This window comes from Meleagris gallopavo, chromosome 3 (genome assembly GCF_905368555.1).
Source record: "Meleagris gallopavo chromosome 3, MGAL_WU_HG_1.1, whole genome shotgun sequence".
Lineage (NCBI taxonomy): Eukaryota > Metazoa > Chordata > Aves > Galliformes > Phasianidae > Meleagris > Meleagris gallopavo.
Genome location: NC_139406.1, coordinates 36767393 through 36794831, shown reverse-complemented (window position 1 = coordinate 36794831; position 27439 = coordinate 36767393). Strand labels below are relative to the sequence as shown.

The 27439-nt window shown below is 41.5% G+C and overlaps 1 protein-coding gene across 2 annotated transcripts in view; it reads right to left on the bottom strand.

Annotated features, from left to right (window-relative positions):
• Window positions 1–672: 672 nt before the first annotated feature.
• The window catches only part of ZNF516 (zinc finger protein 516), a 103009-nt gene continuing 76242 nt past the window's right edge, over window positions 673–27439 (bottom strand). For both annotated transcript variants that reach the window (XM_085220670.1, XM_085220671.1), the window contains exons 3-6: window positions 16576–18063; window positions 11084–11188; window positions 10114–10181; window positions 673–3606 (exon numbers count right to left, since the gene is read on the bottom strand). In XM_085220670.1, coding sequence (XP_085076796.1) covers window positions 3547–3606; window positions 10114–10181; window positions 11084–11188; window positions 16576–18063 — 1721 coding nt within the window. In that variant the 3' untranslated portion in view covers window positions 673–3546. The remainder of the gene's footprint in view (window positions 3607–10113; window positions 10182–11083; window positions 11189–16575; window positions 18064–27439) is intronic.

Sequence of the window (27439 nt, the reverse complement as noted above, 5' to 3'; positions counted from 1 at the left end):
AGTTTCTCTCTAAGCACCAGGACCATGCAGGCACTTCGCTACCTCTTTTCATAGAACGGCTCAACATGGTACACATACTCTGAAGTGTCAGGCATGATGAATGTCCGTGTGCACTCCAAGACACTGCACCACATGGCACCAGGGGAACACAACATGTTTAGGGGATTATCACAAAATGTGCATGACGTCAAAGATTGGGAATCATTGAAGATCTAACAGTTAATAGCAGATTTTTTTTTTTGCACAAATGGAAGATGCTGTCATCCAAAGGATGATTTTAACTAGTTAGCACATAAGCAGTCTTCTATAGGACAGACAGGGGTGCCAATTTAAACTTAGTCTTTTCACTAAGGACTTTATGTAGTTTCCAAATACAAAACTAAAAGCTGTTTTGGCTAATCTGCTTTCCACTCTGCACTATGTAATGAGTTACTCATAACATATTAACAGAAAGAATTTCAAGAATGCAAACAGAATTGTGACAGTGCTGTGGCTGACTGTCACCATGGAAAATGTTTCTCCAAGTTCAACTTTCAGTCAGTGCAGGACGTTCAGGACACAACACCGTTGAGGCGAAGAGAGGTCTTTCTTTCACCTGCACTTCAGCTATAATGAAACACACAACAACAGAGAGAGGAGCGAGAGAGAGAGATGGCAGATACACTGAGAACCTGCAGTGTAGATAATCAAACCCTTTATTGTCTAAGTTACATTAGACTTGCAACACCATAAAAACCTGTTAAGAAGAAGAAACAGTAGATTGGTAGAGGTAGTAGAAAGTCCCTGTAACAGTCATAAAAGGGCTTTTACAGGAGTGTGTCATGCCAAAGAACTTATCACGTCGTTTAAAGGAGCTGATCAAAGACCACTGACTAAATAAATAAAGAACACAACTCAATTTTAAATACTACGGCCTAGCTAAAATAACAAATCAATATAATATAACGATAAAGAAAAAAGAAGAAATCATGGGAGTCATTTCAGAAAACAGATGGTCTTCAGGGTTGGCTTTCTCCCACCCACTCTTATTTGTGGTTTAATTAAGTGAAAATCTCATTTCTGTGCTATACACAGCATATAATTATTTAAACTGATTTCCCCTACTGTAGTTCTTCATGTAGCTAAATCATGATTGTAAACTTTGCTGATTAGTACCCTGGTAATGGCAATGACAGCACTAGCTTCTCTGTCAGATATTTGGAAGGAAAGCTCCAGAGAAAAAGCTTTTGGCTCTAAATGTTAACTAAGATTTTCTGTATCAGCTTGAAAAAAAAATTAAAATAAAAAAGAAAGAAATTACAAATGTACGCTACACTTTTGTGCCATTTTGGGTACACAAGAGTTTTTAATAACTAAAACACAAACAAATAGGCTAAGCAACTAGCTTCTGTGCATTCCTGAACCATCACCATTATTTCCATTCATGGAAAACATGAGTCAGAAAAGCAACAAAACAAAGAACAAAACCGAAAAAGAAACTAATAATAATAATAAAAACAAATGAGAAAGCTAGTGCAAACCCAAAATGATAATCATTAAGCAACACAGCAAAATATTTCTCTTTTTTCTTTTTTTTTTTTTTTTGGTGTACAATGGAATGTGTCTATGCGACCTCCCTCAGAATAACTTCACAGAACAGTTAATTACAGTCACTTGTAAGCATTTGCACAGACATTCCTAACTACACCAAGACTTACAGAGAATTCTGGTATACATCTGGTGTAATGGTATAAGGAAAAACTAATAAAAAAATACACAACAGAGTTAATTTGCATTGTTGCAAGTGTTGCAATGTAACAAAAACTGTCAAGTAATTTAAAACAAGTAGTAGGAAGTATCCAGAACCAATTACCAACTAGATTTTCTCTTTAAAAAAACAAACCCTCCCCCCCACCCACCAGAACTGTTAGAACAGAAAGATCTTGCTTTAAAGGGTATTTTTTTTGTATTTTTGTTTGCTTTTTTTTTTTAAACAAATCTTTGTGTCAGAAGCTCTACAAAAACAGCACTATTCCATTATTGTATTAAGTAAACTGTTGCTCTCACCTGTAGTAAAGGTTAGCATCATTTCTGTACATGTAAAATTATTGCTTTTTTGAAAAATATATTTAGCATGCTAAGTTCTTTTTAATTTCCTGCCTTTACAAAATGTTACAATTAAAAAAAAAAACAAAAAAAAAAAACAAACCTAGTAAAGCTTTTGCAAAAAATTTTCACAGAACGTTTTCTTTCAAGGCAGCAGTAACTTTTGATAATGCATAAAATTATATGTGCAAAATCTGAAAGTCTCAGAACTATTACCATCACACATAGTGTCACAGCAATAAGGAAAGAAAATATTTATATCTGTGGAATACATTTTAATTGCTTACACTGCATGGTTAACAACCTGTTATGTGCCACAACCCCACCTTGGAAACTTGCAGTTAAAAAGTTACTGTAGAAGAGGTATATAAAGCTTTTTTTTTTTTCTTTTTCCCCCTCGTAACACCACCAGTGATCACTGCGTACAAGACATGACACATCATATGAACATTAACCTGCCACCACAACAGAAGGACCTCATCTTCTCAGAGTGTGGCCGGGCCCAGAGAGGAGCAGAACAGCTTCGGGCTGAGGCACTCCGTGACGCCTTCTCCACTAGCAACATATGGATGGGTGGCGTTAGACAGCTGAGCAGGTCTATTTATTTAATTGTTTGAATCGTGAAGACTTCCTTTGTGATCAGGTTGAAGAAAGTAGCCCTGTTACAAAAAAAGGTCCTGAGAGTAAAACACAGAAGCCTGTTTTTCTTAGTGTTCAACGAGCTTTTCTTTTCCCAAACAGAATAGAAGCTTTTCTGTGGAAGTGTTTCCATTTCCATATTCACATACTATTAATGGTGCGCAGTCAAGAACAAGAGCACTAGAAATGCAAGTGGTCCCCAAACTGTAATGAAACAAACCATTGCAGAGTGACGGTCTTTCTCTTTAGTCCCTTTAATCCTTCATCAAGCATTGCTTTCTCAGCACCGAATGCCACCTTCTTCCCACACCCCCCTTCTTCCTCTCTCTCTCTTTTTTTTAATTTGCTTTTCAGCATGACAGGCAGTGGCAGTTTCATTAATTAATACTTCTCCAGCCCTCGAATCCACTGCTGTTTTTCAAATGTATCAAATAGTCACTGTGAGCATCGGGGAGGTTTTTGTTACAGTGCTTAACTTCTTCATGCTGTCCAAATCACATAAAGTTTAATTTTTCCAGTGTCTCAAACTTCTCTTGATTAATATAGATGCCTTGTGCTGCCACGGCGCTTGCCAACTCCACTGTTTATTATAAAGGAAATAAGGAACCATGGGACTGATTAGTACGTCAATTTATATATATCTCGTGTAGCATCTTCATTTATTTCCCAACGACGAGCGGCGCGGCGGCACCCCCTGCTAGCAGAGCGCGGTGCCGCTCTCAACGCCGCGCAGCGCTGCCGGCCAAGGCGATGATCCGTGCTCTGCAGGGACGCCAGGATGCCGGCGGGGCGGGGGCTGCGGGGGGCTCCCGGGTTGAGTCTCTAGGTGCCCTTGTGGACAGGCAGCGTGTGGGCAACGTCGGCGCCAGTGTGGTCTCTGCCCTGTAGGAAGGAAAGAGGGAAAAGCTCATTCTCGCTTCCTCGCCTTCCCTATTGCACCTGCATCAAGCGTCCGGAGAGCCCTTCTGGTGCTCGTTCCTCTGACTAGCGTCACGCATTTGTCAGCCCTTATAAGGTCTTGGACAGACTAGAAGAACAAGGAATGGAGCCGCTCAGAAACGTTAAGAACATGGAGGGATGCTCCTCCAAAGAGAGCCAAGAGGGGTTCATACCCCTATGAGAGCTTCACGGAGGCTGAAGTTGGAGGTCACAGAGGCAGCTCAAAGAAGAACAACTGAATTATTGTGCGGGTCTGTCAAAAGCTAAGAAGGCTCTTTCCTTCCCCTTGTCATCCTCCTTTCAGTTTTTGAGCCAATTTTCATGAATAATTACCACGTGGAAAAAATAGAAGGGATATTCTGAAAATCAAGTGAAATTAAAGATAACATCATGAATAAGTGGGAGCCTGCAGCTCCTGAGAAAGGCTTTAAAATGACATTTAGAACATCACTGTCGGAACAATGCAGTTTACAATCTTGATCCTAAAACAACATGGCAAGATTAATCTTACATAAATGCGCTATCCTTAAGCTAAAGTCTTGATGAAGCGAAACAGACCATTTTAAATTAATGCAACATAAAATACGGCACCCATGTAAAATCCAAGTGTGTTTCAAGCTGTGCCTATGGCAGCCCTAGAAATAGCTGAAGAAAGCCCAGCTCTGGTTGACATAATGTATTAAGTGCATCTCTTTTGTTAATAGATTTAGAAAATTCCTAATTAAACCTGGCCTGAGATTCATGACATTTACCAGTCAAAGTTTGGTTTAAGTCGGAAAGATTTGCAACAAAATTAAAGAAAAAAAAAGCCGCTGTACAGACCGCAGTATATTTGAAATGTAGGAAACAGTAACTGAATGAGAGATGTGATAAAACTTCCTTAGTTGGATGCTGAATTTCCTGCAGTAAACTAAGAAAGATGCTTTACATTTTTGCACGGCTACATCATGCCTGAGAGACAGAGCCACAATTCCGAGTGGAGGCATTCATCATTAAAACCTCTTGCACAGAACCAGACCCACGGACATGGGGGAGCATGGCAGGCTTCCTCCCAGCTGTAAGAGGGGGAGGAAGGGGGAACGGGCACCATATCCAGGTTTCCCTGGGCAAGAGCTGACGAAGAGGGTGATAGGGGCTGCTGCTCTGGGACAGCCATCCTGTGGGCAGCACACACCCACAGAGCATCAAGGATATGTGAAAGGGAAGATTTATCACTTTTCCACCTGGCAGGGATGCACAGAGGGTCAGGGATGTTTCCCCATTGTCTTTCTTTGCATTGGAGAAGTCCTCCTCCTCGATGGGGAGGAAGGCTTTCCTGCAGCAGCACAAGCAAGAGGGAGAGCTGAAGGCTTCAGAGCTCAGCTGAAAAACCGTGCCAGCAAAAGGGAGCTCCTGGAGAATACCAGCAAAAGGAGGGCAAAGAAAGCCTTCCAGAAATCACCTCTCCATAGCGGAGGAGGCTGAAGGCTGGCAGAGGTGAAGACAATGGCCCTGGGCAGGAGCCTACCTTGGGGCACTGTTGTGCTCTCCATTCCACCAGGAAAAGGTACCTGAGCTTTCTGAGGGCAAAAGTGGCTCCCTCCTTCGCATCCATACCCACTCCTGGAAAAACAGGGATGTCCCTCAGTTTCAACCATTCAAAGTGGGACCGAGAACTGATTTTCCAGCAGATTGAAAGCTATCTCTAAGCCTTTGGGTTTGCGATTGTTAGCAAGGCAGTCAAGTTCTGAATCAAGTTTTGAGCTTTTCTGTAAAGGAAATCTTCAGCTTCCATGACAAAAGCTGTTTCTGTACTGAGTTTTAGAGCATTACACCAGTTAACTAGAAAAGGAAAAAATTAGTCTGTGTGCATTTTAATGTGTTGGAGATAGATGATCGCATGACATAGAAATAAATTACAATAATCATTTTGGACTGTGGGCACCTTTTCAGTTTGTTGGCAAGGAGAAAAGACTTACAGCAGCTAATCTTGTCTACTGCATTCCTAACCTGGCGGGTTCTTGGAGCATGCATATTACTCAGATTCCAGTACAGCAGCCTCCATGATTCCTTGATTGTTTGCATTATAATCTCCATATGTATGAACGAGACAAATTAGGTTGCCATTTATTTGTTCATTATCTATTATTTTGATTAATGGAATTCTTGTTCTCAGAATAACTATTTAAAAATAACATTTGCAATAATGAAGACTGAACTATTAATCATGATCTTTAGAAGAAATTCAGCAAGGAACTGGGGCAAGACATTTCGTATGAACAAATGTCATAAATAGGACTTCTAACATACAGTGCTAAAACTTCAAATGAAAAAAAAAAAAACAACAAACACAACGCTAACAGTTTAAAAACTTTTAAAAATATATATTTTATTTTATTTTGCTCCTCCCCCTCTCCCTCCAGTTGGTTAAGGACAAGCAGGGCTGTGCTATAGTTGGCCTACAAGCCCGTTAGAGGTAACAAAGGTCCCCAAGTTTCTTTGCAACACGTATATTGTTTTCTTGCCGATGGTTTCTTCCAATCTGTCACTCAAATTCTAGCTTTTCACATCATTATCTTATGTGGGTATTGAGCACTACAAACAATTTTTTTTAAATAGTCATAGTGGAAAAAGTTAAAGCTCACGGGCTCCCTAATGAAGGTGTTGTGCTCCTGTCACAGAGGCTCTGCTGTATCGCCAGTTCTTTCCCAGAAAAGGAGTGCCTTCTGGCATGTGGAAAGCTTCAGCCACAGATATCCATGACACCAACCGTTAACTTTCTTTCCTGGCCTGTAGCTTTTCCTTGATCTTCTGTGAGTAAAAGAATGCTTTTCTGGAGAGGGCAGAGGTTAGAATTTTGGGGGTTCTGCTTGCTTCATTTGAGCAAAAAGCAAATCGGCAGAGAGAGATCCAGCGTCTTTGGCTCCAGCACTGTAAATATGCTTCACACACATGTATATTCTCAATCAGAGAGAATGCTGCTAACCAGCAAGCTATGCCTTTTGAAATTACTTGTCTTTTAAAAAAAATTAGATCATATTGTTTAACACAGCAGTGATAAACTATATTGCTAAAGTAGGACATGTTTTTATATGTTTTTAAAAATGATTAAGATAAACATGAGGCATATGCATTAAAAACTGCCACCGCTGATGTTAGCATTTTGCAAAAGCAGACTATGGAACCGATCCTTGTGCTACTGAATGCACTTGGGAGCTGGGCTTCTGGCTGCAGTGCTGCAGCATCACGCTGTTCCTCTGCAATAATCCCATGCTTTAGGAGAGCTTTCCTTCAAGAACTGCAGTGGTTTTGAGATTCGTGCTGTAACAGGAGCCCTTCCGAAAGGGAACCAGCTTTTGTCATGCTATGTATAAGCAACTGGAGTAGGTTTTCTCAGAATTCATGCTTTCTAAATCAGGTCTTTTGATGCTGCATAGTGTATTACAAATTAAGATACATATTCATAGTGGATAAGTAAGCTTAATTATGGATATATTGGGATATTTAGCATTTATAAAAATATTCAGAATATTCAGTATGTTTAATATGGCAGCATTTCAAGAGAATCTGCAAGACTTTGCACAGATTGTATTGACTTGGGGTATAAAATAACCATTTTTTGTCCTTTAGAAAAAGAAGACTAGGAAGTATTCTGGAGTTCAAGAGAAATTCATTTGGTGAAAATTTTTGTTAAGCATTTGAGTAGAAGAGAACACAGAAATTAATGTTACGAGACACAAACAAAATGTAGGAAATAAGGTATATATTTCACTGGTGCTAATGCCAAAACCATGAGATGTAAACTAATGCTGACATTACCAACATTAGGTGTGCATGGCCCTCTTTACACACCCCTATTGGTGGCCTACTTTTCAGTGCTGCCGAACACCTACATCTCCTCTGGGTGGTTCGTTACCCTAAAGTAGGCTTCCTATTCAAACACCTAAATATAGACCTAACTGCCTCACCTTTGAAAAAGCTGTAGACTCTATTTTTAACACGTGGAATTAAAATTATTTCATGAGAAAACTGCTATATAATGCAGCACTGTTGTAACCTACTGTGTTGGGGAATTTTAAAAGCCCTATGTAACTTTCTTTTATAAGGGAAACCTTTAGAGATGATCTTCTCTGACTACTGAAGGGAATGGGGGAACTGTGAAATACTAATATTAATATTTTTACTCTTTAGCTGACTACTCAAGGGAAGATATTTCACCTGTGAGGAGGAAACATTATGTAAAGTGAATCATTTCCACTTAACATTAAAAAAAAAGATTCATTCTAAAGCTACTGAATGTGCTAACTATTGTTTCTTGCTTGAAGCATGTGCGTGGCACTCCTGTAACTCGAACTGACTTTACACTGTAAACTCTCAAGAATAGATCTGTCCCCAATTAAGAAATGAAATGAAGACACGGAGTGACAATTTTTAAAGTGGGAAATTGTAATGTTACCAGAGTGCTGCAGGCATTGTTCCTGGTGCAAACTACTTCCCGTGCTTCTAAAGGTCCCTGCAGCTATGGGTAGAGACAAATGTATTCCCTTGCTGAAGCCCAGGGACTGTGCAGGTGGAGGCTTCTGGGGGAGTGCAAAGCCTGCTTGCAATGAGAACAAGGAAAACAGCAGACAACCGAATAATCCTAACTGACACCGACACTGACAAACTGAGACAAAGGCTGATACTGAAGAGCAAACAAGACAAAAGAAAGGAAATTATCTCACAGAAAAGTGATCATACTGCTGCTTCTGTGGAAGAAATACCGATGGGGAAGAAACAAAGTGGTTCACGAGCCCAACCTCTACCCGGTATTCCAGTGCGTCGAAAGATGCTGTAATTTAATCAAATGTTTTGAAAAGAGATTGATGTGGACTGAGTCTGGAACAGCAAACTACATTTGCTGTGGAAGAAGTCAGTCAATAAATTCTGGTGTAACAAGTTACTAAGACAGGGTCATGAGTAAATTTGTTGTTCCTAAATAAGTACAACACAATTTTTAAGAAGAGTCCAATTTAGCTTCCACATCTCTTTTTGGTAGATATGGCCATTAAGTTTTTGGAAATATATTTCCAACTGTGATCTTACATAGTCTTTTAAAGCAAGATGTGCAAAAACTATAACACTGATTTCAGAAATTGATTTCAACTCTATAAGAGATAATCAATCAGCATGAAAAGATAGAAGAGTATTTTCAAGATGTTTAGGTTTACTAAATCTACATCACTAAACTGATGAGAACCAAAGAATGGCTAGTTTGCAGAACTGCAGTGTTCTGCCCCAGCATATTCTTCTACTAAGAGGAATGTCCTAGCACAGTTTGATGCATCATAAAAACAGCATTTTCATCTAATTCTCAACTAGAACAGAACTTAGCTGCTACTATCCCATAAAACCTAAATGAGCACTGCTCAGAACAACAAGTACTTGAAAACTTCATGAGGAGAGCTGCTGGCCACTCGTAAGACAGGCCAGACATTCCAGTAGCAGAGGCTGAGTTCCCAGAGTAGCCTCCAGGGCAGAAAGAAGGAAACAGAACAGAGAAGACATGAAGGATTTCCACAAAGGGTGCAGCACATGACCTAAGCAACGTGGTGGTGCCTGTTGAGGATGTTTATTGAATAGATAATAGATTAAAACAGCTCCTCATCTTCATGAAGGTAGGAATAGTATTGAGCTCCATTCTCTAAGCATTGCCATAATTATCTGTAATTGCTTACTAAGAGATAAGAGGAAAGTTATACAAAATTGTTTGTAGTTAAATAATATTAAAAACATAGACGGAGTAAGTGATGTTGAAGGCAGTTCCATATGAAAGAAAACTGCCCATGAGAAGGTACGCCCTGAGACCCACCTGTCAAGCTTGAAGATGGAGTGGGAAGGTTCACATTATGACAGTGATATCCAAAGATACGGGATATACAAAATAAATTCAGTTTAGTGGTTTTCTAAGTAATAGATCCCTTATGCATAATTCAGAGTGCTGAGAAGTGTTTGTTCAGACAGGAAATATATTCTGAAAACAGGAAAGCAACACCACCTCAAAAAGTCTACATAAAGTGGGAGATAAGCCTTTGAGAGACTAGATATTGGCTGTTACAGTAGAAGCGCTAATTGCATTGTTGCAGCAGAAAGCATGTTAGTTGTAAAAGCAAATTATTCCTAGAAATTCTTTAAATACCATCTCACTATTTTATATCAGAGTGCATTACAGAGCTAGCTATCCCACCCACTCTCCAGTAAGCCAGTAACATGTTTATTTAAACACTAACTACTTGATCTACAATTAACTGACTCTCTATATAACAGACATTGACAAAACACTTAAAAAATTTAAGAGCTAAATATCAAGCAACACCATTATTATTTATACATGCTATAAAACAGTCAGTGCTTTACTGATGAGTATCACCATGCAACTTTTTCCCAGCTACCACATTAAAAACCAAACATCCAATTAATTGTAAAACATACTTGTTTTGGGGCATCTGTGGAGGTGGTGTGAACTTCAGTACCTCGGAGTCCATTAGACTCAAACACCACTGTGGGAACAAGGGGGGTTGTTAACAGATGAACATTCAAGCTTCGTTAGTGTGTGTACATTATTTGAGACCATTACAGATTAACCACGTTCAAAAAAAGACACCAGCTACTAGCCTGTGGCCGGAAAATACCAATTTACCGTAACACTTACTGTAAGAGAGTGTGCTAATGGCAGCCTAGGGCCACTGCCCTTTTTAATTCAGACTTCAGCACTGAAGAAAGCAATCACTGACAACATTAATTATCGGTGTATGTGTAAAGGGACCCTCTTCTTGCATTACTTACCATTTGGCCTCTGTCATTTTGCATCAGACTGGCTTATGTATGCATCATTCACACTTCTCAGAGAGAACCCGCTAGTCTCACTGTCTCGTGCGATGCTCAGGAGGCAACAATCCGGCTGGCTCTGGCCTCCCCCAGCTCAGCAGCAGGCTGTGCCAGGTTAAAAACCCGCTGCTGAGGCTGCAGATTTTGGGACTGACCCGTCTGAGGGAAATCTCATTTCCCACAAAAATGGTCCTGTCAACAGCAATGATGAGGCAAAACAAAGCCTTATGTTCTGCTGAAAGGAGTACTTTGATTTCAATTTGTGCTGGTGGCAACAGAATTCATTAGCATATTCATTTCTCAGTACCCTACTCTCTAATTAAAATAAAACATTTGCAAACAGACTTATCTTAAATGCATTGCAATTTTATGGAGTTCGGGTGGGGATCAGGTAAGCAATATCCAGAGAACAAGAGCAATAGTCGTAAAAATAAAAACCTGTATACTAGATTTAGGTATTGGAATTACTGAGGTTAACATAGTATGGGAAACGTAATTCTTGGCATTTTGTCAGATGAATCTGAAAGAAGGCAAGCGAGAAAGGGAGAAAGCAAGAGCAAGTGTGAAAATGTACCTGTGTGGGACCTCTGATGAGTTCTGAGGTGACTGGGTTGGTTAAAGCATTTTCCACATTCCCTGCAGACGCAGTCTCCTTGGAGTGTTTGTGTCCTAAGCATCCCTGTAGTTGATAGGGAGGAGGGAAGGGAGGGAGACAGGGAGGGGGCGGGGGGAGAGGAGAGAGGAAAGTTGAGAAGAAAACATTATGCCAGAAGAAAACATCATTAGTATGTCTAATGTGTCATTATGTGAGACTACCTTCAGGCCCTGGATGACAACTGTCAGCCTTCATCTAGGCACCGGCTGACAGGCCAGGCACACACAGGACTGCAAGAATGCATAAATTACATTGAATTAAAAAATGCTCCCCATGATGTGCCCGCACCAGGACTGGCATGTCAGGTGTGCGCTTTTCAGAGCAGCTGGATCCACTTTTCAGCTATCACCCAGCTTTGTCAAGCAGTACATCAGGCAAATCAAAGTGACTCCAGCGTGGCGGAGACAAGTCACATGGATAATAGGAAGTGAGTAGGACCAGAGCCCGACTGTCCCCCCGGGCAGCAATACCTCAGAGACAAATGCAGAGTGAGTGGAGCCATCACAAACTGATCAAACCTTTAGCCCCTGCCTACCTGCCTGCCGGTGCTGCTTTGACCCCGGAGCTCCGAGGCACAGACGAAAGACATCTGTGAATGAAAGTGTCATTCCGGACATTTTGAGCTAGTCGGGCACAGCAGCCTTCCTCCGGCCCTCGGTAAACATGTTTTCTAGGCCATTAGCATTTGTGGAAAACTGCTCAAACCTCTCCTTTTTCTCCAAAGGTCAGTTTACAGTATCTGACTTAAAGGGCTGGTCTTTGTCTTTTTGCTGCTGATCAAAAAAGACACATTTGACTTTTATTGGGCTTTTTAAAAAAAAAAAAAAATGGCTGAACATCATCTTTTCTATTTTGGTAAAGCGCCCTCCTCAGAAGGGAAGGGTTGATGTTCTCATTTGCCACTGGAATACTTTGGCTTTTAAAGACATTCTCAGGGGGTTGTCAGCAGAAATGAAGTTTGAGCTTTTCCTTTGTTTTGCTTTGCGTTTTTTTTTTCCCCCTCCTGTTAAGGCATTTTAAAAGAGTAAAACTGTGAACAGAAACAGTGCCGGTGAAGAAAAAAAACAAATACTGAAATCAACTGCAAGATGTCAGAGGGGCCATCCAAAATACAGACTGCTGTACCTCAAAGTGAATGCAAAAGGAGAATGCAAAAGCTCACTGTGCTTGTAAAACACCAAGCACCCTATGATGGCTTTTACAGTAACATAGATTATGAAGAAACTGTCCTAGCTAAGGAAAGAAACAAAACAAAACAAAACTGACCAAACCAAACAAAAAGTCCTATGGCTGTTTTCTACTTCTATAACAGCACCTCCTGTAGATGGCAGTACAGTCTCTATAATGTAACTGAACAGATACATCTCCAAAAAATTCCTGGCAGACAAAAATCAGCTCGTGACTGAGATACAAATCCAGACTTGTCACACAAGCAACACAGCTCTCTGAAGCCCAGGAGACTTGGGTTTCTCAGGTGGCTTTCTGAGACCTCTGTGAATCACAGATTCATTTGAATTGGAAGGGACCATTAACGATCATCTAGCCCAACTCCCCTGCAATGAAGGGACACGTACAGCTATATCAGGGTGCTCAGAGCCCCCTCCAGCCTGACCTTGACTGCCTCCAGGGATGGAGTTTCCACCATCTCTCTGGGCAACCTGTTCTAGTGAAAGACAAATATGCTCTTCTCCAACTTTTTATATTACCACACACTCTGAAGCAGAAAATGTTTTTTTCTGCTATCAAGTAACAGCAAAATCTGTCCTGTCTTCTTGTTTCCACCACCACAGTAACCCAGTTGCATTCAGAAACAGTGAGGCTCATTTCCTCCTCCATCCACACACACAACATGTGCACTCTGGTGAACACAGCTTCCCACCCAGGAACCAGGGCAGATGAGGCATTAGTAACAGGCTCTGAAGTAGCCCAAATGTTGTCAGCAGTATTCATGGAAGCACACTTCCATCTCATGTTTTCAGGAGGGAAGGCTTAGAATTGCTGTTGTAAGCCAAAGTGCCTAAATGCAGAGGTGAATGGATTAGCCCTTTTTTCAAACTACTCCCTGGCAGTTACTTAATGGCAGTTATCTTAAAACACAGGTGGAAAAAAGGGAGATAGCACCGAGGTTGCCATTGTTGTATAACCTAAGGACACCATAAGGTTTTTGATACTCCAGAGCTTTGTGCTCTGGGCATCACTGCTGCAAGTGATGGTCCCATGACTCACCACTCGGGACACACTCCCTAAAAGTGAACAAAGGATGCTGGATGGCTGCTGGTGGATGAGGGTGACCATGTGAATGGGAGCTCCTGTGAAAACACCTTTCAAAGCTGCCTTCAGATGAGCCCCAAGAAAAGAGCACACCTGCTGCCATAACCCCTCCTTTCCAAGGACCATAAATGACATAAATACTGCAAACAAAATAAATAACTGCTGTTTATGTGTAACAATAAGATTTTCTCTATGAGTGTTCAGGAAGTTTGGGCAGCACAAAACAAACCTATTCCAAGCACAGAAGCTTTGCGATTGCAGCTGCATCACTACAGAAAACACAATTTTCCAAGGACGTGTTGGAATAAACACAAATGTAAAAGGAAGGGTCCCAGAAATAAACCAAGGCTCCACAGAGGAAGTTAAACCCCGCACAACCACACAATAAAATATTCCAGTATGTTCCAAGATGAGGACATACTAATGCACAACACCCAAGTAAAGTCTATCAAGAACATTCAAAGAGGAAAAAACATGTGACAAACAGTGTATCTAAGTAGGATTTTTCACTGTCCCTTATGTTACAATTCACACTGCCATATGAAGATTTAATTGCATGCTGAATACTGACAGAAACTCAAAGCCTAGGACTATGTGTTAGTTCACGACAGAAACTCAAAGCCTAGGACTATTTGTTTAGCCTCCACTATTTGCAACTGAGAGGCTCTTGTTCTTTTTGTCTGCAACAGCTTTTTACAAGGACTGCTCTGAAATAAATGCCTCCTATTTTATTATGTTGGCTTACAACATCAGAAGTGGATGTTGGTGGTATGGCAGTAGAGGTTGAACCTTTCCACCAATATCCTGTTATATGTTGTTACAAGATGTCACATGGCAGCAGAGGGGCAGTCTGACAAAAGGACATCTGACATGGAAGTGAAGATGGAGCAAAGGTGTGACACTGAATTCCTTGACAAAGATAAAAATGCTAACCACTGACATTCAGTGATGTTTGCTGAACATTTTATAAAGACCAAACAGTGGATATGAGCACAGTGAGGCAGACGGTGGTGCATTTCAGCAGTGGTGACAGCAACAGTGGGTCACCTCTGCTGGTGCAGATGTTTAAAGTGCAGCGTGCAGCCTCTTGTTCATCGCTGGTGAAAATGCATAACTAATGGTGGCAACCATGTTGAAAAACAGTGTTTCATAGCTGAGAAAACTTGACTGCTGTAAAACACTTGAAATGAAAGAAGAAATTTCAAAGCAGAGATAGGCACTAAATTACTTCCAGCTAAAGTGTTCTTGGAAATCAGTGCCCAGCTAAAACATAAAATAAATGTAATAAAATCCCTCTCTTCGAAAGCAGGTAGACGGAGACCTCCTTGGAAACCTTGCCCTTATTTTTACTTTGCTCCAGTGTTCCTCATGGGTTTTCTGGTGCCTGCATTCACTCAAGTCAGTTTCAGTTCATGTCTTTTATTGTTTCTCCCCACCTTTCTTAACATGGCTGGGAGCTCTGTGGATCAATAAGATTTCTCTGAGCAGGTTGACAGGATGTAGTCTTAGATAACATCAGCAAGCTGACCCACACTAAGGTACCTCAAGGTGCTGGTGGAACAATTAACTGGTACGCAGAGCAGGAAGAAACTTCAGACAACATTCCCAGCCACTGTGGTGCTGAAAGGGGACTCAGCTAAGATTTGTACATGAATACTGGCCCTGCATTTGTAGAAACTGATAAAATCCTTCTCCTCTTTTCCTTAACAAAAACCATGACCTTGATGCTCCTTACAGTAATTACACAGCCTCTAAGCACCGGCTAAATGATTTACTCAGTGGTGATAACAGTCAACCCTTATGCAACATTACTTTTTATCTGATCGAGTAAAACCAACAGAGTGGCTTAAAGGTGCAGCTCATTCACTATTTGGCCTCCCTGTCTTCTCCAAAAGGCTTGCACAAAGACCTGACCGAACATTATAGGTCTTTCCCTGCCTCATGGCTGCCAGAGCAGTCAACGTGCATACAATTTCTGGGAACTAGGCCACAGCTGGCCCTAGACTACCAGCTTTTCAATGTCCTATATTTCAGCCCTCATTGTAAAATGGGCTCATAAGCTCATACTCCTTTGTCAAAAACAGAGAGCATCACGTCATGCAAAGATACTAGGCACTACCAGTTGTAGGAATAAAGGTGTGAAACAAGTGCTTTTTGTATGTGTAAGTCAGTTCTTGCACAGCTTCTGGTAAGAGAAGAAATGTTTAAGAAATCTGGACAGCTTACAAATGGCAAAAGCTGGGACTCTAGTCCACTCTCCAATCCCATATGCCCATCTCAATAGTAATAAATGACTGTGACTTTAAGTTTCCAGTGAGGCAAACTAATTTTGGCAGATAGTCAGAAGTGTATGGTTTCAAATGCAAATGCACAGGTTTCTTTTTTAATATATATGTATATATATTTGTTTTGTTTTGTTTTGTTTTTACATGGCAGTTGACTGGCAAGGGACAGAAGGAGAGCTGTGGTACTTACTTTTTTATTCCCTGAACTTTAAACTGATTATTTGAACAGCAGTCTTTCCTGCTTATGTGAATTAGCAGCTAACGTATTCAGCTCCACCTCTTTTTAATTATAAACATACAAACAGATCAAAAGAATCATCTGAAAAATACCATAGCCGTCTTTGATACGGACAAGGAAGATCTTAACACTTTTGTCAAGAAAGACAAAGGACACTGACAAGTGATTATCTCTTTCTGTTGTTGGAAGACAAAATTGAACAAAATCTCCAAAATAACATCACAGATAAGCCCCAGAGGATGTTTATTTTGCCCGAAGCAAAAAGATTATGATGTTTGCCAGCCCCAGCATATCGCTAGAATCATAGTGTGACAGCACATCTGTGTAACTCTAGCCTGCTTGAAGCAAGGGGACAAAGGAACGGTAACACTCCAGGTGGAACCAAATACATTTAACCTGCGACAGAAATGTCACACAGTGCACAAGGGGAGATGCTACAATGTTAGAGATCAGTAAACAAATCTATTCAAGCCTATCCAGAAACGATAGAACACTGAATTTATAATCCCAACAGCTAAAAGGAGAGGAGGAAACTGCTAAACAACATGTCGTGGCTCAGACTGAAGAAGGAGCAAGTAAGCCATGTCCCCAGCTCTGGAAGGGCTTTGAAATCTTACCTGCGTGATCCAAGACTGGGCTGTTGGCACCGCAGGTTTGGTACAACGAAGCAAGGTCCTTTGGAATGTATGTTTTAAAGATATTTAAAATGTCCAAACGTTTCTCATGCCCATCTGATCCCAGATCCTGTTTGTTGGAGTGTAAAACTGAGGAGACTCCTGCTGCACCAGGCTGGGGCTGCATCAGTGGACTTGCACGTGTCACGGCTGTGCAGTTTGCCAATGTCCTCATCTCATTCCCAGCCTTTATGTGAGACTCCCTCTGAGGCACCGATGGCTCTTCATGTTTAGTGTACTGCTCACTTTTGCAAAGGGGATGATACTGCAGCGGTGGGTTGTATTTGGCCTTCACGGAATCAGATGCACAGTGCTTACCTGAAGGGAGAAAACCAGAACTTCCCTGGGGAACCACGTACTTTTCCACTTGTTTACTGTTGCTAGGCTGCATGCTAGGCCTGGATATGACTGTCTGAGCAGGCGTTATGCTTCCACTATAGGTTCCTATTTGCATAAGTTTGGAATTTGCTTCATATTTATTTTTCAGCGGAGGCTGTTGTGCTGCTGTGCTATATTGCTCCTGTGAATGGTTTACTTTGGGCTGTCTGTACCCATCCAGACCTGATAAGCAGGGACCACACTGGCCAAATGCATGAGTGTCCTTTGATTGATGCATACTCCCAGACTTAGCAGTCATCCCAACAGGAAGAGAACTGTTTTTGGAGCCTGGTAATGCACTTGGCACTTGAGTACGTGTAAATCTGGCAACGGGCAAAGGCTGGCATTCCTTACCACCAAGAACAGGAGGGGGACCAGTACGCCCACTCCTTGCCAGAAAAACCAGGTTGTTTTTAATACTCTTGAATCCATTCTGTTGAACCCAAGGGGGTACCATTGAGTTACAGCTGATTTTGTGCAAAATTCTTTTGTGCATCCACAGGACCTCAGGGTAGTAGGTCTTGTGACTGCAGAAAGGACATGGGTAGATAATTAAAGCAGCCTGCAAGGATATATTCAAATTTTTATTGCATGAATTATCCCTCGTTGATTTTTCACTCAAATCAAGTGGAGCTGCCTCTTCAGCTTCAGCACCTTTTTCTATCAGAGGATGCTCCCTGTGTAAGTCTAGCAAATTTTCTCTGGAGTGATTAGCTTGCATTTCAAGTGATGTTTTCAAGTCCATGACCATGTTTGAAGATGTCTGGCCCACACCTGAAACAAAGCCAGCAAAGTGACTGGAGCAAGGAAGCGCTTGGCTGTGGTGAAATGCTGGCATCTTTGTATCTGCAGAACCTTTCAGATCCTGGTATTTCGAAAAGGGCTCCTTGATGACACTCTCCACTGCGGACACCAACGCTGGAATCTCTGGTTTAGATTCACTGGCTTCATTTTCTCTGGCGTTGTGGCTTCCCAGCTTCGTAGTTTCCTCCAACTGAGATGTTACCATGGAGGTTTCCTCTTCAGAAAAACTGCAGTGGTATGGCTTTTCATCTGAATGGAACAAACAAAAAACATAATTGTCACTTAATGGAAAAAGGAGTACAACAGACAAAGCAAAAATAAAAAATAAAGTAAGGTAGAAGGATAAAAGAACAACTTTGGAATTAGTATTATAATGACATATTACAAACTAAATGTACTGCATAAGCAAGAAAACTGTGAAATAAGACACAACTGTTTGATTCCCTTTTAACAATCACTGTGAAGTCTGGACAAACTCTCTAATGCTGGACATTTTGAAGAAAAAAACAATTCAATAATATCCCCACATTAAAATTTTGTGACTCTAAGAAAGATAAACAAATATGCAGCCATTTAATTCTTTAACAAAAGCAAAGATAATGGAGCCAGATAAGACTGACCTAGTTAAAGGTCTGTCAGCATTTCCATTACAAGCCCCTATTTTCAAAGGGTTTATAACTCAGCAATAAAAATTGGCTCCACACTGAAACCAAGAATATAAGCAGATAGAGAGTACAGAATAAATTGCTCACTTAAGAGAGACTTTAGCAGTAGCCCAATATAAAAGATGAGTCATGGAGAACGTAAACTTTGGGTTTTCTGACCGTTAGTTTAAAGCAGACACATTTTTATTTTAACATATGTTTATGTTTTGAGTCAAACTTCAGGTAAATTTTATGACAGCTCAATCTACTGAGAGATAAAGAATTCATTCACTGTCAGCCACTTTTACAGAATTACAGAATTCAAGCCAGACTTTCAATTCTTCTCAGTTTCTCCTTTGCTTCTCAGTTCTCCAGAGCAAATTTATCTAACACATGTCCTGGAAAGGGAACATACTGGGCAGTAATTAAAGCAGTTTAGAGGGAAGCAGAAGAATAGGATGTTTGCTACCTCCACCCTAACCTCCCCTAACACAATGCTTATCTCTCACAGCTGCTGATAAAGTCGTTGAATCCCTCACAAATCAATTCCAGAGAGATTTTCATCACAGCAGTAATGCTTACTTCACTGAATCCATTTAACATGTAACTGAATTGAATCATCTGACAAACTTTCAGTTTCAATTAACATGCAGTTAATGAGCCTCTGCCAGGCAAGTGTAAAGAGACTATGTTCCATCTAAAATGCCAGCAGTTCAAAGAGGAGTGGTGAGAATGGGAAAGGAGCGAATTGCTCTGTAGCTGCATATCCTCTCCCATCAACTCGTAAATGCGCTTCAGAAAACCAAGTGCTGTTCCTTAGCAGGATGCAGTGCCACTGGCATTCTTCTAAATGGCACAATGGAAGAAGTATGTCTCCTGGAGTTGGAGTTTCACTTCAAATAAAGTCTACTTAACCTCATCTTCAATTCAAGGAGAAGAAAAAAAAAAAAAACACCTAAAAATCACAGAATGGCCTGGGTTGGAAAGGGACCTCAAGGATCATCAAGCTCCAACTCCCCTTCCACAGGCAGTGCCACCAACCTCCACACTTAATTCTAGACCAGGCTGCCCAGGGCCCCATCCAACCTGGCCTTGAACACCTCCAGGGATGGGGTATCCACAAGCTCTCTGGGCAGCCTGTTTCAGCACCTCACCACTCTCACAGTAAAGAGCTAAGTAATTAAGTTAAAAATAAGCCATAAGATTTCCAGTCCTGCAGGGCTGAGTGCTCACTCTGCCAAGATCATTTTCCTTTCAAACTCTCCAAGGGGATAAACTCAGGAAAAAAAACCATAACCCCCCAAACTTGTTTTTCCTGGGTTGCAGGGGGCAGGGCTTTGGGAAAACACACGCCTGGCACTACTGGCAAGTTTACAGTTTGAAACAAAGACGCTGCATGCAGCAGTGAAATCTGACACTGCACATCTGCGTTACTTTCAAAGCACATCTGTCAAAGCCCAAAATATTTGTGCTCCTAAATAAGATTTTAAGGCTTCCCTTTACGATCACAAGGAGTGGGTCCTTTGATCAGCGCAGTAAATAATGAAGGAAAGCAAAACCAAATCATTCAATCGCAGAAGCATTCAGCGGGGGCTGAACCAGCCTCCAGGCTAAGCTCAGCCCAGCGCAGAGATATGGGGAGGTGCGGAGCACCCCAAATCTGCTGCCAGGGCTGAGGGGCCTCAGTGATTCCTCCATCCTCACAGCTGTTATCCCATCATTTTGGTCAACTTGGCTGCGATGAAGGAGCATGGCCACAGAGGCCAGCAGCTGTGGGGTGCTCCTCGGTGCCTCCTGACTTTGTCCAAATCCACACACTGTGCTGTTTCAGCCAAACTGACTGAGACGGCCTGATGCTGAGGTATAGCAAGGTCTAAGTCTGTGCTTAAGGAGAGGGGAGGATACAGATGGACAGATCACAGATCTATGCGCCCTAACAGTTGTGTAGAAAGCGTGGGAGCCTTTCTGGCACTCCCAGGTTAGTGCAGCTAACAAGAAAAAGGGATTTTCCAGGTGGGAAATGTAGCACAGAATATGGAAATGCACAGTGGTGGTGATGAGGTAAATCTGGGCATTCCCACAGTGCTGACTTCAGACAGTGCCAGTGCAACACACGAAAATCATAGAATCACAGAATGGTCTGGGTTGAAAAGGACCACAATGATCATCTAGTTTCAACCCCCCTGCCATGTGTAGAGTCACTAACCACTAGACCAAGCTGCCCAGAGCCATATAACACAGCTTCTAGCACCTTACAGTAGCATCTTGGTACATTCAGTTCTTCTGGCGGCTCACAGGAACAGTACTAAACATTATCAGAAATAATTTTAAAGATCAGATGAGGAGCTTCAATAGCAGTATTTGTATTAATTGCTTAAGCAATTAATGACAATTTTAGCTTCTAGCAATAAAATGACAGAAAAACATGAAATTCTAAAATCAGCACTAAACAAACACACTACTACCTCTCTCCCCCAGGATGTGCACACATACAGCCTCAGTCTCTATGGATGCCCTCCTGCCTGCCCTAGGGACCCGACACCCAGAGCAGGGCCAGGGCTGCCCCATCCCCATGGAGTGTTGGGAAGCACGAGCTGGGTGCAGCAGGCAGCAAGAGCTGGGGGAAGAGGGGATGCAGGCAGAAGGAAGGGGAAACAGCACATTGCCCAGTAATAGCATCACAACCTTTTTAGAAAAATAGATGAAATTTATTTATGTCCGCTCCCAGTCGCTTGCCCCAGCTGAAAAGGGGTACTAACAATCCTTTTAAATCACTGGTATAAAATATTGCTCTAACCAGTGCAGTGCAGGCAGTACTGTCACCAGAAACTTTTGAGATTTTATTATGGCCAGGTCAAAGCAAAAAGTCATGAATGGGATGCCTTTTGCACAATCTCCAGGGACTATAACTCATGTTCCCCATTGAAAGACTTCTTGGCTAAGCACTCTCTCACTTTCTTCCCTTCAGCTTCTGTCATCTTCTTATTTTTGTCTTAATTCCTTTGCTTATTACCCAAAACAGCAGTTTATTTCTAGTGCTTGAGAGTGACAAAGGTCCTTTTAGCACAGCCTTAAAGCATTACAGGTTTTGTGCGCTGCAGTCAGCCAGCCAACACTTGCAGCAGAGGAATTTTGCCAAGTGCTTAGGAAGGAGGTGGCTGCTGATGCCATCTCATGCCTTCAGTTTGAACATAGCTTCAGGTATTGGTGCTCTTAAATTAGATGTTAAAGCTTCTCTTTAGGATTTTTTGACGTAGCTTAAGATAAAGCAGACCGCAGCAGGACAAAGTAGAATTGCTTAAAATGCTATATGGGAAGCACAGGTCCAGAAATACAAGAACATCTGGGGATTCAACCACTTCTTCAGAAACTTATATCTGACTTCTACTCCTTAGTTACCTATCTTACACAGGCAGACAAAAGAGAATCCAATTCCTCCCCACACAACCCCCTTCTCTCTTCTTCCTTCTCACAAGCACAGACTCCACTTATTTCTTCCCAGCTCTGACCTCCTCAGAACCAGAATTCAGAACGGGCTGCACAGCTGTTTTAATTCATGATGCTTCCTATACAGTAAACCAGGCTACAAGCCTGAGGACAATGAAAGCGTGATTTCTATTCAGAATCTATTCAGAATAGCAGAACCATCTAGAAATTGGCCCCTTTTCTGGCTAGCACTGTAACACAAAGAGTTGAGGGAAAGGAGCAGATGTGATGTGTTTGATTTTCAGTAAACATTTGATAGTGATTTGCACTTTGATAGGAATGCTACGTCTTGATTTGGAAACTGAAAATAAAGTCTGATAAAAGCAAAGGATAACATTGGAAAAAGGTGCAATATTGCAAAGATCTGTATAAGGTCCTATTTCACTTGATGTTTTCCTTAATGATCCAGAAGAGACTCTAGACAGCATGCTGATTGAAGTTTCCAGGAAATACCACATTTGGAGGAACTGCAGAAATAATGGGGACAAGGAAGTAACGCACAGGGACTTGGAGAGAATAGAAATGCAGTCTGAAAATAATCAAATGAGATTCATTCTGAAAAAAAGCAGGCTAAGACAAGTGAAGGGAAGCGATCCAAAAACCCCATGCAGTGGGAGGGCGAAATCTGGGATGGAGCAATGCTGAAAATAACAGATGTTACAGGAGACAAGTTAAATGGGAGTGTACTAGGTGAGGTTCTTCAGCATAACTTTCACAAACAAAAGCATGCTATAAAACTAAAACTACTCCTCTAAAAAGGACACTTAGACGATGGCAGTGCCAGCTGCGTTGTTATATGAGCATTAAACATAATATATACACCTCAATCATGGGCAGTACAGAATAGCCTGCATCAGCACAGTCCATGGCAATGGCAAGAGGCAAAAGCAGGTATGCAGTACAAAATTGTGGCATTTTACCCCAAGAAAGAAAGGCCCATCAAAAACACACCACACTCTCAGAATAACTGTGCAGACCTGCAAATATGAACAAGTTTGGAGGAGTTTCAAAGAACTGTGACAGAAAAGCAACCAAATACGAAATAAAGATTAAGAGTAAAATGTCCCTAACCTCGCTGGTGGAAGACAGCAAGGTGACAGGCCAGCGCCTGCAGGCTCTTGAGGAGCACCAGGTTCCCAAAGAGAATTATGTCATCCTGAGCACTGGAGTGTATCACAACAATAAGATATAATTGCAAACAGGAAAGCTTCCAATGATTAAAAAAATAACCTCCCAGTTGTGTGTATTTGTAGAGTAAATATCAAGGGAAGAGTTGGAACACCACCCGGAATGTAAAACTTAGATGAAACACTGCTTATGTAGGATAAAAATCAATCATTTTCATGGGGAGACAGAAAGCATGACTTAGTTCTTCCCTTTGCTCTACTCACATAGAAAACCAAATCCCCTCCTAAGCTAATATCCACACAGTAGGGCTGCGTTGTGCACACACACCAAAAACTGCCTTTTTATACAACATCCCTACAGGGTTAGCCAAGAGAGGGACTCCTGGGGAATTCACCAGTGAGCCCTTATCCTGTTTAGCAGTGTGCTGATCCCCTGGGCACAGCTCACGCTGTTCAAAGAGACCCACTGTCTGTCCTGTTGAGTATTATTTGCTTCCCAGTGGCAATGGCCAGTCCCAAGGTTCTTATCCCCTACACCACCCATTTTCGGCCCCAGCTGCATTACATAGGAGAACTCCAACACGGAACTAAAGTGGATGTGAGGTGAGAGACAACTCCAGTGCACACTCTTAGGTTTCCTTACAGCGCAAGGCTGCTTGCTGCAGTGAGATATCAGGAAGAAAAAGTTATCTTGTTTTGCTACAGCCAGTGTCTCATCTGAAAAGCTCACCTTGCTCTATATGTTGTTGGATATTTTTAGATGCAGCTGCAACAGCTTCTCAATAATTCACAAAAACAGATGAACATGATTAGACTGGAATAGTCAATACTGCGTGACAGGGCATGCTAGCAGATAAGAGGGTAATACTGAAGGATAAAAAGCACACGACCAACTAATAACCCTGCTTCCTCTTGAACTAATTTTAGAACGAGGGTGTTTTTGGCTGAAGTTTGAGGTTTTTAACAGTGCAAACCAAATACACCTCTTGAGATTGAGATGCCGCCCAACACAGGGGGTTCATCAGTCTCCTAATTCTCCCCACCCCACAATGACTTCACTGCAGCTATGTCGGAGGGAAAGCCAGAGGTCAGCTGTGCATAGAAACAAGTCCAAGATGCTCCAAGACATCCTGTTTTTTTCCCAGTCATCTGGTCACGAACAAGAAGTTTCTGTTTAATATCACACCACTTTTCCTTATTGTTATCAGCAGCTTTTTTTTTTTTTTCTTGACTACATATTGAGGACTTACCTATTCCCTTCTAAGCTATGAACTGTGCATTTGTAACAGCACTATAGTCATCCCTAGCAAATGACTCCAGAGGCAATGGGAATGCTTGACTTCTCTTGATACCAACGCACCATTTTTAACATACTGATCAGACTAGCTGCCCTTTGGTTTAGCTTTGTTCATGATCTCCATTCTCCTTTTATAAACCTTAGAGCTCCTAAAATGATTCTCAATTACTTTTTTTAATCTCATGTCTTTCAATTTCAAGACAAAGATACGTGATGGTCATTGTTAAACTTCTACCAAACAGGGAGTGGATGTGGAAGACAAAAAAGCATCATCTCTCAAGAACAGGAAAGAACTGCAGATTTGTATCACTGTTTTTTGGGAGTGGGCCTAGGGAAGGGAAATTATTATCTGAGCAAGGCAAATTTTAATGATTTCAGGAACCTTACAGCAGCAAAATTTCACTTATTTCCATTCTTTTTTCTCAAACAGAACTATTATGGTTGCTATGATGATTAAATGACTAATGCTTGGATCCCTACACATCAATGTTTATTACAGCAGTATTATTCTTTAGCTATTTTTCTTGCACATTTATTTCAGGCTTCCCTCTTCCTTTCTGTTCCTGAAACAACAATTTACAGGCTTATACCAAAGGCCCTTTTTAAAAAATTTTATCAATTTTACACTCTGCAACTTTTAACTTCACGCACAAGTTACTCCTTGCTGTTGAACATCTACATTCTCATGCTGCCCAAGCTCTTCAGAAATCACATTCCCAGCATGCAAACAGCCAACCGTCCCATCATATTGCTCACTTCTTCACAGAAGAACTGCGGATGGTCCATGAGATGAATGAGAAAAACGACAGCCCAGTCCATTGCTCCCAACACAGATTCTCCATCTGACTAATCCCTCCTGCATTGTCTGGGAGGACACCTGCTGCTTGTGGAAACAAAACCCACTGAGCTCTTACAATCTGGGGAGCAGAAAACATGAATAGGCAACCATCAGTCTAATTCAATAAAGTTTGCTCAGTGCTGGACTGCACATGTTGTGCGTTGTTGGCTTTCTTTTTTTTTTAATTATTTCAGATTATTATTATCAGAGCCACTGACTACATTAGTTTTGCACTTTGGAAAGAATGTGAAAGGTCACTGAGTTGATCAGAAAAAAAATACCAAAATTTTAGTTGATTAAATTTGAAACTTAACCTTTAAATGTGAGTGAAATCTGAGTCTGAGAACAGTTACGGTAAAGCACACAAAGGACCTCTTCTACAAGGTATTCCCTAGCTCAGTAAAATTACAAATTCCTTTGCACAGCAGAAATGCTTTAGAGTTATGTCACACTTCAAGGATCACTTTTTTTTTTTTTTTTTTTTTTAAAGGGGCCTGAAACCACCCTCCACCCACACAGCTCCAGCTGCAAATGCCTGCAGGTTTACTGGAATTTCAAGCACTATCTGAGAATATGTACTAACAAAGTAACAGAGGAATTAAGAGGGGGAGGGCATCACGTCCAAAGTCTGGCCTAACCTTGTGCTGATAAAAAAAAACAGCATGAAAGTTCACAGGGAACTTTTTCTTTCTAGCTACCTGTATTTTTCCTCAAAGAATATTTGGCTTTGTTGTCTAGGGTACCGATGCTACAAACCTTTCAAAGGCCAACTGATTGCAGAAGCAGCTCCATGTGCAAATGAGTCCACTCTTTGCATTTCTTTCTATCACCCTCAGCTTCAAGGGTGCTGGCAAGCTCATGCTGATGCCTAAATTCAAGCTCTCTTCTGGGACCTGTCTTCCAGGTATCAGCCTGAACAGATTCAACACAGACTTTTTTTTTTTTAATCTCAGAGTGAGGGAGAGAAGCATCTGCAGTAGAACAAAGTACAAGTGCACATGTGGGCAAACGGCTGCTGCTGGCAGCGTGCCACTGACAAACACCACATTTTCAGTGTTTATAGCGTCACTGAACACCTCCTCGCTGTGATTTTGGTAAGTCATTAGATACGAATATGAATTTTGGACAATGGCAGAGCTAGTGCTCACTCACCAACCCTTTGGTCTCAGCATTCGTCACAAGGAATGCCACATCTTGCTTGCATCCCCAGCAGAGAACTGAAACAGCTTTCAGTGACCATCCTCAGCCATCACCAGTATCAGGGGCACGGCGGGGAAGCTGGCACCATGCTGCTGGTGACACCAGCAAGCCCCTAAGCAGGGGACCAGCCTGCCCAGTCATGTCTCACAGCCACATACAAGAGCATCAGGCACACACTGCCTCTGTCAGGCAAAGGAAAGTGAACTGTCCACATTACACAAAGCTTTTGCACCTCTGTCACCACGTCACAAAATGGCTTAGGTTGGAAGGGACCTCAAAGATTATCTAGTTCATCAGGCAACCAGTGACAGCACCATGTGGGTTTGAAAAGTACAGGTATCTTCACAGTTCTTTCACCTTCTGGATGGTGAGAGAATGGCAAGCACTTATCTACAAATTCAGGAGAATAGAGAGAAAGAGAGATGACTACCCACACAGGATCGGTGCAAAATGCTTGTAGACATGGCTTGCCAAAATGAAAACTGTAGAATTTGGCATTGCCTTAATATTGCTGATCATAAAGTATTTAAAGAAAATTATGGGATATAAAACCCTTGGAATGCTTTGCAAAATTAGGAAGTAATTAGGCCAGATGATACCAATTTGACTGTAACACAGTTTTGTCATAATTCCAGACTTAACAGCAATGCTGCATTAACTAGCCCAAAACTTCAGTGCAGTACTTCCAGTGCACTGCTAGGCATTTCACTGTGTGTGGCCCTGCTTGTTAACTGCAGCACAGGTAGAAGGGGGGAAAAGGAAAGACTATTAACTCAGCAGGACACATAATTAAATTTGAGAGGGTTAGATTTGGGTAGTGCTTTTTCATTGTTATTACTTAAGGCACAGAAAGAGAAATACTAATGGTTTTGATGCAACAAAACTACTAGAAGAGGAGGTGGAAAATGGTGACTCAAATTTATTATTATATTTTCTTTTTTAAGCAAGTGGCAGCCTGCCTTGCCTGGACAGCCACTCCAAACACAGAACGATGCAGCTGTAAATCTTCCTGGAGATTTTCCCTTTCGTTCCT